The 9,181-nt window shown below is 40.8% G+C and overlaps 1 protein-coding gene across 1 annotated transcript; it reads right to left on the reverse strand.

Moving 5' to 3' along the window:
- Nucleotides 1–4,988: 4,988 nt before the first annotated feature.
- Nucleotides 4,989–8,971, reverse strand: STX11 (syntaxin 11). The gene is made up of 2 exons (XM_026845532.1): nucleotides 8,920–8,971; nucleotides 4,989–6,166 (listed from the first exon to the last, which is right to left on the reverse strand). The coding sequence occupies exon 2, from the start codon at nucleotides 6,159–6,161 to the stop codon at nucleotides 5,295–5,297; it is 867 nt and encodes a 288-aa protein (XP_026701333.1). The 5' UTR covers nucleotides 6,162–6,166; nucleotides 8,920–8,971; the 3' UTR covers nucleotides 4,989–5,294.
- Between the last annotated feature and the right edge of the window lie 210 nt (nucleotides 8,972–9,181).

The following is a 9,181-nucleotide window of genomic DNA, read 5'->3' on the forward strand; positions in this document are numbered from 1 at the left end:
GGGGTGGCAGGGCCGCGCCGCGCCGCCTCGGGGCCGGGGAGGTACGAGGCCGGTTCCCGCCGCCCCGCTCTCAAGCAAGTGTGGGTCCAGGGTCGGCCTGAAGCGAGGCGGGCGGAAGAGAGAGAGAAGGCAGGGAGGGCCGGCGGCGTTCATCGGGGGAATGAGAGGGCTGTGGAGAAGTTGCGCCGATAAGGCTCCGAAAAGTAAACCAACTTCGGTGTTTTCGCGCTCCGCCCCTCAGCCCCCGGCGGTGCTGCCCGGTGTAATATCAACTGACAGGTGCTCTTGGGGTGACCGGTGTTACGTACTGACATGATACTTATTCCTTCCAAATGTTTCCTGGAATGCCTCTTCCCTTGCTCATAGAAGGAAAACCGAAAACAGCAAAGTCCAAAGCTGTCAATTATGCTTAATGAGGAGAAAAGTATTGCCGATGAAACATTCCTTTCCAATCCCCACTGCACGCCAGGTCTGCGGAAGCAGCTACTGCAATACGGCGGTCAGTGCCTGCACTGCGACCTCCCCTTCGTCCCCGCATCAGAGCGGGAATGGGAAGGTTCCCCCTCGCCTTTGGGCGATGCCCAGTCCCCCCGCGCCGGCTCCCGCTCTCGCCGCCTTTTCTCTCCATTTTCCACAGGAGAAAACGGGACATCCTCCGTCCCACCAGACTTCGCCGCCTTTGAGCCTCCACCCCGAGGGATAAGAAACAAATACTCGGCGCGGCACAGGCTGGGGGCGCTGGGCTCTGACAGCCTCCAGCAAAGTGGGGGAGGCAGGCGGAGGCCACCTGCTTGCCGAGGAGCGGAACGGGAGCATACGCACACCCCCCTGCTTGGGCGTCAGACAGCCCCCGCCTGTAGGTGGCCCTCTGTAAGGGGTCTGCGCCTCGGATTTGCAGGTGCCGGTGGTGCTTGACCTCTTCAGCTGTTAGCGCGCAGAACCCCGCAGTGCACGAGGTATGCTTGTGGAGGAAAATACTTCTCACATACAACAATAGTGAATTGTTAACATTTTACTTACCTAAAGAACGGATGTGAAACTCACACCTTCTTTTTCCTTACTTTTATTCACACGCTGGAGCCCGTAAATGGAAGAACAGCTCTTTGACTGGAACTAGCAGTCTGTATCACTTGCTCGAAATGGGCATCGTACCATAGCTGCACACTCCCCCACCCCACACCCCCGTGCAGTAGGGCTGTGTCCATCAGCAAAGTATGGAGTAGAGAAATATCATCAGTTAGGTTATCTGATTCTCTGTTCATGTCTAACATTATTTCTGAGAAATGCAGTAAAATGTTACTTTTTCCTGTTAAGACTTTGTGCCCTGACAATGGAGGCACTATAAAGTGTGACAAGCAGAGATGTCTTCCACTGGCTGTTACTGGCTTCAGCTCAACTATTACAAAGACACTATATAATATGTCAGAAACATGGAAGAATATAGATCTCCTATTGCCTTCTTACATATTAGCGAAACAAATGCCATGGCTCCACATGAAAATCACATTACATCAGAAATAGATGAACTGTAATCACCACACATATTATTTATTAAATGTTACTGTTTCCTGCTTTCATCGGATCTGTGATACTTTCCTAGAGAAACACAATCATGTGTAGCTTTTTCCTTTCTACAAATCAATTCCAAATATCTCCCATGGTTCAAAAATCTAGAGAACCTCTTTTGTTTTCAAGAAATTATAAAGTACAACTTGGACTGTGCATTCAAAACATCCTTAATGGAGGTTAGATTTGAAAAACGGCAATTTAGCTTAGCCACTCATTTCAGCCTCCAGAAAAAAAAAAAAAAAAAAAAATCTGGGCCTTAAACCTATACCTTTAGTTCAAGAAGTTTCTCCCAAGACATGTGCCAGAGAGATGCCTGCTCAAGTGTTCAAGTGTGTCCATAGTCTGGGTCCCTCACTTTGAGGTAGCCGTTGTTCACTCCCATTTTGCTAAAATTAAACCCATGTTTTTTAAAAAAATCCCCTGAAATGAAATAGATACCCATACACATGTCCAGAAAGTTCACCATTACATACAAACATTAAATTTTGTAATAGGGGATTTTTTTTTTCTTTTATATTTATGCAATGTTCTCTTCCATTTTTAGAATGAGCAAGGTGTGCCTAGTTGCCAGTTCTCCTTTCTCCTCCTCAGAAAGGGCTGAGATTCCGGGAGGGCGTGTGTGTGGAACTTCTGCTGCTTTCAGTAGGACACAAAACCAAAGTAACAGCAATACTAAAAGGTAAAGCAACCCTTCTCACATTTTAACTACTATCTCCTCAAACCCAGTTATATGCTATGCACATCTCCATAGGAGTTGTGCTGACTTTCAGCACGAAAGGCAGCTTTCCTTAGCAAGCATAAAGACATCCATTCTGCGGCTTCTGTTAGTAGTATGCTAACATATCATCAAGCTACTTTATCGTCTTCTTCCACTCATCCTGTGGCATGAGTCTTTGCAGCTACAGTATGATTAGTATTTTTCAGAAGTCTGTTTAACTGTGACTAGGCAAGACCATGGGCTGGCAACATTTGAGTTCTTACACAACTGAAAGATAGAAAAACCCCCATAGTATTAAGCAATGAACACATTTGCAAGAAGAGAATGATTTCTTCAGTTACTGGAAGTAACCTTTAAGTGCCTGTAATTCACAATCAACTTTAAGATAGTTTTAAAAGGTCTCAAGCTGGTATTTCAATAATTTTCAGTTTCTTCCTTGCAGCAGCAGCCTTAAGTCAGGAGAGAATGTCTACAATTACCTTTTCTTTATGCTTTTGCTCTCTTTTCCTGTGCCTCAAATTGGACTATAAGCTTTGCATATCTACTAATGAAACCAGCAAGATCTCTCAGAACTGCCAGAATAAATTTGATTTTTTTCTTGCAGTAGAGAATCATCTTAGAATGTATGAAACTAATTTTTCATGTTTTTTTATAGGAGAAAGTATGGTCTCTATCTCAATATGCAACACATTTGATTTACTGTGGTGACAAATATTAGTATTACTTTTTTTAGGTATTTTTAATGCCCTTTCACCAACTCAGAGTTTAGTCCAGCAGCTCTTAAACTAGATCAGAGCTGCTGATTCAATGCATAACACTCTGCACTTTCAGTTTTTCTTATTAAATCTTTTATTCCATTCGTAGACATATATATGTGCAAAAAAGAAACCAACAAAAAAAAATGTACACATTTTTATCAAAAGCACTGGTGAGTGCTAAGAATATGCAGACGAAATGAAATACATATTTTACTCTTCATTGATTTAGGCCCCCATGCTGAGCCTCGGAGGATTAGGGTATTTCTCTTACAACTCACAGTTCCATTGACTTGAATGGCAGTACCTAAGGAGTAAATGACTTTGTCTTCTTGAGTATCACCAAAGCTACTGGTAATGGTGCCAGCTCAACACCCTCCTTTCTCCCATTTCAGGTTTGAACATTGGGTTGTTGGAGAGGTGCTCAGGCAAACCTAATCTGATATAATCAGGATATCACTGAATATCAAAATACTTTCTAGTTTGTAAGACGGGTGTTCCTCAGTCTTCCATGTTATCACAGACAGGTGCTTCAGCCAAAGATACTTCCAGTTTCTGAGAAGATTTTTCCATTTAGCTTCTATTTGTGTAAAAAAGCCTGTCTGGCTGACCATTTCCCACTAGGATATGAAAGCTTGGAAGCTGAATTTGTTTTGCTATTTTGTTATATCAATACAAATAGTAAGAAATGTTTGGGTATTTTTTCACATATAAAATTACTGTGCAAAAGATCAGAAGGGAAAAATTTCATTGAGACTGGTACAGGAAGATGGCTATGCGCATCTCCTGAGGAAAACTCCCAAATAAAAAATGCTTGAAATGTTTAAATATATTTATTAAAATAGGTACAAATAGGATCAGCATTTTTTAAAAAGTTGCTAACTTCAGAAAAAATGTCCTGCATTAATTCAAAGGATAGCAACAGATCACAGCGTATCAGGAAACCACCTAGAAATACTATAGTTGGAAAACCTCCAGAAGCAGGAGCTATAATCGCTCACCAGACCTTATGAATACATGTTTCACTGACAATGCTCAGTGGTTTCCAGGGATGCAAATTTTCTACTCCCACCTCATATTCCAAACCTACTGCGGGTAGACACCCTTTACACAAAAGGAGAGATAAACTTTTAAGCTTGAAAAGAGCACTGAAATGACATTAAAATGCTGTTTTCTCTCTTCTTCAGGTGTACTGAAGAAATATGTGTATTTTCTTTCCCAGGTAGAGATTTCCTAATAATGGGAGAAAAGTCGTAGTTTTTTTATTGCATGCTAATAAATTTAATCCTTCATGTTATTTAAAATATATGTTTAAAAAATGCATACTCAATCAATGCTTATTAAAAAAAAAAAAAAAAATTACAAATGCTTATGTGTATGTGCCAGCACAGGAGACCCTAAAATGTTTTCTCAAACCCCCCCAACTGTTGTCTTCTTATGGGTGCTTCTGCAGATGGCCACTGCATGCATCTCTTCTGGTTGAAGTGTTAATTAGCCGAAAAATGTATTAGAAGCATAAAAGCATGGCTATTTTGAAAGAATACAGTGGCTCAGGTTAAAATTCAGTGAGATGCCTCAGTGTTGCAGTTGCTTCTAGCCACCTTGACAAATTGCAGGTACTCAAAATGGAGAAAAGCAATCACTTACAAAACATTCGTATCATTTAAGGTGCAGTTACTTCTGTTAAGATTCATGACAGGTGGAAATCAAGTTGAAATAAAAACTAGCTCTGTGTCCTGCTCCTGCTAACAGGCTCAGTATTTTGTAAAATGAACACAGCAAAAATCTGTTCAAGTATTTGCATCAAGCAGCCTCCAAACTAGTTAAAATTGAAACCTTCTGATTCTGTGGTGTATTGTGTCACCCCAGGTGACACAATAAGCTGCACCGCCTGCAGACTCTGACAAATAAGAATAAAGTTACTTCTTGAAATTTCTCATCTTTCCTAGGCTGAGTTATTTATTCCTCTTTCTTGCCTATCTGAAACAAGTATCACTGCAGAGATCTTTCATCTCTAGTTAGAGCAACAGAGTACATTTCAATTAAAAACACATTAAAAATAGTTGTATTAATATTTCTAGGAGCTCTCAAATAGAACAGCCATCAGCACATTTACAAAAAAGGCAATGAACAAAAACAACTGCAAAATGGCCCCCTCATTTCTAGGGGTTGTCATTATAGAAAAGTCACTGGAAAGAATGCCTTGAGTTTGAATACATTCAAATCAGTCTGTGATAGCTTCAGTGGAACAGTCACCTTTTGCAACAGGATAAGCAGCAGCAGAGGATTGTTCTGAGGGGGTGTTTTCTTCTGTATTCCAAAGCTTTTTTCACTTGCTCTTTAGCTTCTCCTACATAGTCCTCAACATTTTGCATATTTATCTCAATGACATCAAAGGTGTCTGCCTGTTCCTCCACTAGCAGGGCCACCTGCAGAAAGAGCTCGTGAACTTCCTTAATGCGACCTTCTAACTTCACCAGCTCTTTATGACGTGTCTCTATCTCATTCAAGGCTGAGCGAGCCCCCTTAACATCTGACAGGAGATTCTCAGAGAAGACATCCCACTTGCCTTGCTCAATCATCTCCTCAATCTGGTTGCCAGAAACATCTTTGCCCATGATCTCTAGCTGCCGCTGAATTCGAATCTTGCAGTTCTCCCGTTGGTTCATCTCTGTTGCATTGTATTCAAACATAGCTTCCTGAAAGGCATGCATAAGGTCAACATAGTGGTTCTTTGCTACCCTGGCAATGACAGACATAGCCCCATATTTTGTTATTGCATCTTCGCTGAAATCTCTCATTATCTGGAGTTTCCTGTGGATGCTTTCTCCGCGGGCCTTGATGTCTCTGGCAATACAATTAGTATCTCGTTTGATGCTACTAAGACGGCGCATGGAGGTAAGGAAGCGGTTGTTTTGCTTTCTGAGCCGCTTGACATCCTCTTTTAGATGGTCATTTTCTGTCCGGATGTTCTGTATGTCCTTATGAAGAAGTTCCAAAGCATAATCAGTCTCATAAAGGAGAACATCTTGGGGTGAATTTTCATCATCCTCACTATCAGAAAACTGTTGGTTGTGTAACCTGGCAAATTCACGCAGCTCGTTTAGCCGGTCTTTCATCCTGCCTGTAAAACAGAGGAACAGGAGGAAAGAAGTTTAAAGTAAATAAAACATTGGTTTACAAGGGTTAAAAGTTCATAACTAATAACTACATCATAGTTATAACTGTATCGTAGGTAACATAACTACATCAAAGATAAGCCAAAATACCAGATTTTAAATTTGTTCACAGTATTTTATACAGTGATGGATCTCAGAACCAAGACCCTGGTGCTAGAACACTCTTCTATAAACTACAAAACTTAGAAACTGAAGAAGTGCAAGAAAGAAAACAACAAATCCCAAAGACAATTCCAAAAGAATAATAAGAACCCCCATAATACCGGTCTTTCACTTGGAGAAAAAACCAAACCGTTGAGCAAATGATAGGAAGTCTTCAGCTATCGGTATGTGTAGGCATGTTAACAACCGAACACTTCCTACTGCTGCTCACTAGAGAAATCTCTAGAGCTTGACCCTTCATTACATCAACTGCTCCAAATGTCACAGGTCCTCTGTCATTCTAAGCTTGCTTTTCCTGGGAGAAGATAGGAAGCCTGTCAATGAACAGCATTTACCAAGACAGTTGGGAAAGAACAGTTTCAAGAAGTGGTGTGGAAAATATCAGGGTAGAATTTAAAAAAAAAAAAGAAAAAGGCAAGGCAAGGTTTAGGATCTCCACATGCTATGACTGACCACAGTGTACCAGGCATCAAACAAAACAACACAGAGATAGCAGTGTATTGTGTGTAAAACCATCCATCCAACCCTTCTTTTTTTGTGAATGATGGAAACATAGTACTGAAGGAATAAAGTAACACTGTTGTTACAGATCAGGTCTGTTTTCTATGTGTTTGCCTCAGTTGTACTTAACTACAGATTTCATTAAAAAGCCACAGAATGAATAATCTGTATTAAGAATGCTGTTTATTTGAAACTCTAGACCTAAAGTCTTTGCAGAAAGTTAAATCTGAAAGCTTCAGCAAGAACCCTGCACCAAACAGCAAGCAGAAATCTGAAAATTTCCCATCACCAAAGCTGCACATCCCATGACCTCATTTAAATTAAGAAGAAAGAGAACCAAATTAAGAAGCAGCACCAAGCAGGACATCTCCAGATCTCTGTGTCTGGAGGATTCACTTGTTTTTCCAGGAATTAAAGTATCTTCACAACATTTCCAAACATGCTATCCACCACGAACAACACATCCCTTGAAAGGATCGTCAGTAATTCCCAGATTAAGAAATTGCATGTGTATATACCCAGTGTAAGAGGCCTGGACCTAGTATGAATTAAAATGGCAAATTTATAATCTGTTTCATTGGATTGTTAGATGTGTTAAAGCTGTTAGGGAGGAGATGGGAAAGATTCTATCACAAATACAGCCTCTCGAGCTCGTATAGTTCATTGGAGGTATATACTGGTCTTGAGAAGTGTCATTGAAGCAAAAAAGTGAATTTCAACTTAAACCAATTCTTTTACAAGCAATGTAAAACAGGAATGTCCATTAATATCCTGAGAGAAGAGCTTTCATTCAGAAATCCACACGTGTAAGATAACTGTTTGAATTTAAAACATAAGCCACATAGATTCAACTCAATCACACGGAGAAAGCTTTAGGATATTAAAGATTTTCTACCTCCTCACTCAACAACAATAAAATCAAGACTTTCACCTCATGCCACAACATCAATATGAAAAATCATCATCTAAGAGGAAAGAAAAAGTCTGGTGCAGCTTAAAAGTCAGCTTTACTTGGCTTTAAAACTGTATGTCCAAGTTTGCCTAGAGGCACTGAGACAGTGAGAACGTCTGCCCTTCCTGTTTGGAAATAGTGAACCATTTTCTAGGCAGCATAGTGGAAAGGGAACAAAGGCATCTATTGATCTCAGGATTATTTAGATCTCTTCTAATCACTAACTGTTCCTGAGATGCTTTTCACCTTAAATGTAGACATGGCTCTGACAATCAGTCATGTTGCTTGTCTGACTGCATTCCCGACTCTGACTGGCTTCCCTAGAGTTGATGATACTCTCACTTCTAGTCTGATCCTTGAACTGCCGTGTGTTGTGTTCAGCATTTTATTCTTTTTGGTTTTAGCATCTACATATGGGAACATCAAGCAAGGTTTTTTATGACTTTACAATGACAATCCCCACCAGCAAGGTGTCATTCATGTAAACTAAATCATGTGTATGCAGGACGATGTTGCCTTTGTGCTTACCATTCCCTGAATTTCAGAAAAACTGAATTTCATCAGCCTTCCACAGAGAGCAGACTAACAACTGGCTCAACAATATACTAATTCTGCAGCACCTCTGTAAAAATGTTTTTCTTTAATACAACACAAAAGGTTAAAAAGTGAAGCATTAAAAGAAGAGTAATGAGCTGTCAAGTGTGGCCTCAGATTGCACCACGATGTTGCCTACACACAGGAAGATTATACAATTAAACACCGGCCTATGCCTTATCACTTCCACCAAGTCTCTGCCTATAGTCTGCATGTGCTGAATAGAAGTTGTACAACATAAAATTTAATATTCATAGTTCAGTTCATGGACAGATATCTCATTTACTATGTTACTACTGTTCATTTCCTCAGGGATTTCTCCTGTGAAATCTCTGGAAAGCTCCATAAATTCAACAGTCTTTTGGGGGAGGGCAGATCTAACAGCCCCATCCACAGACAGGTTTCAGCCAGGAGTGATTAAGGACAACACTATCACTCTCGATGAGTTATGATGCCCACCTGAGAAACCTGTAGCACAGTTTTTTGTACCTGGTATGTTCAGAAGTCAGGTCCTTCTGACTTTGGTCACTGCTGGAAGCCTCAGGCACTTTGCTGAGTAAGATCACGAAGTAACAAGCTGGACATCAGTGAATGAACACATGGATCGAGGACACTTGTGAGAAGCTCATCTCCAGTGATATGTACAGCATCACCCACGATCTCCTCAGTCCAGTAGATCCAGTAGAATCCAATTCTAAATGTGAACAGACTGATCAAATTACAGTTGCACTGACAATCTTCAACCTGGGGT

Source organism: Athene cunicularia, assembly GCF_003259725.1.
Source record: "Athene cunicularia isolate RWA chromosome 3 unlocalized genomic scaffold, athCun1 chr3_part1, whole genome shotgun sequence".
NCBI lineage: Eukaryota > Metazoa > Chordata > Aves > Strigiformes > Strigidae > Athene > Athene cunicularia.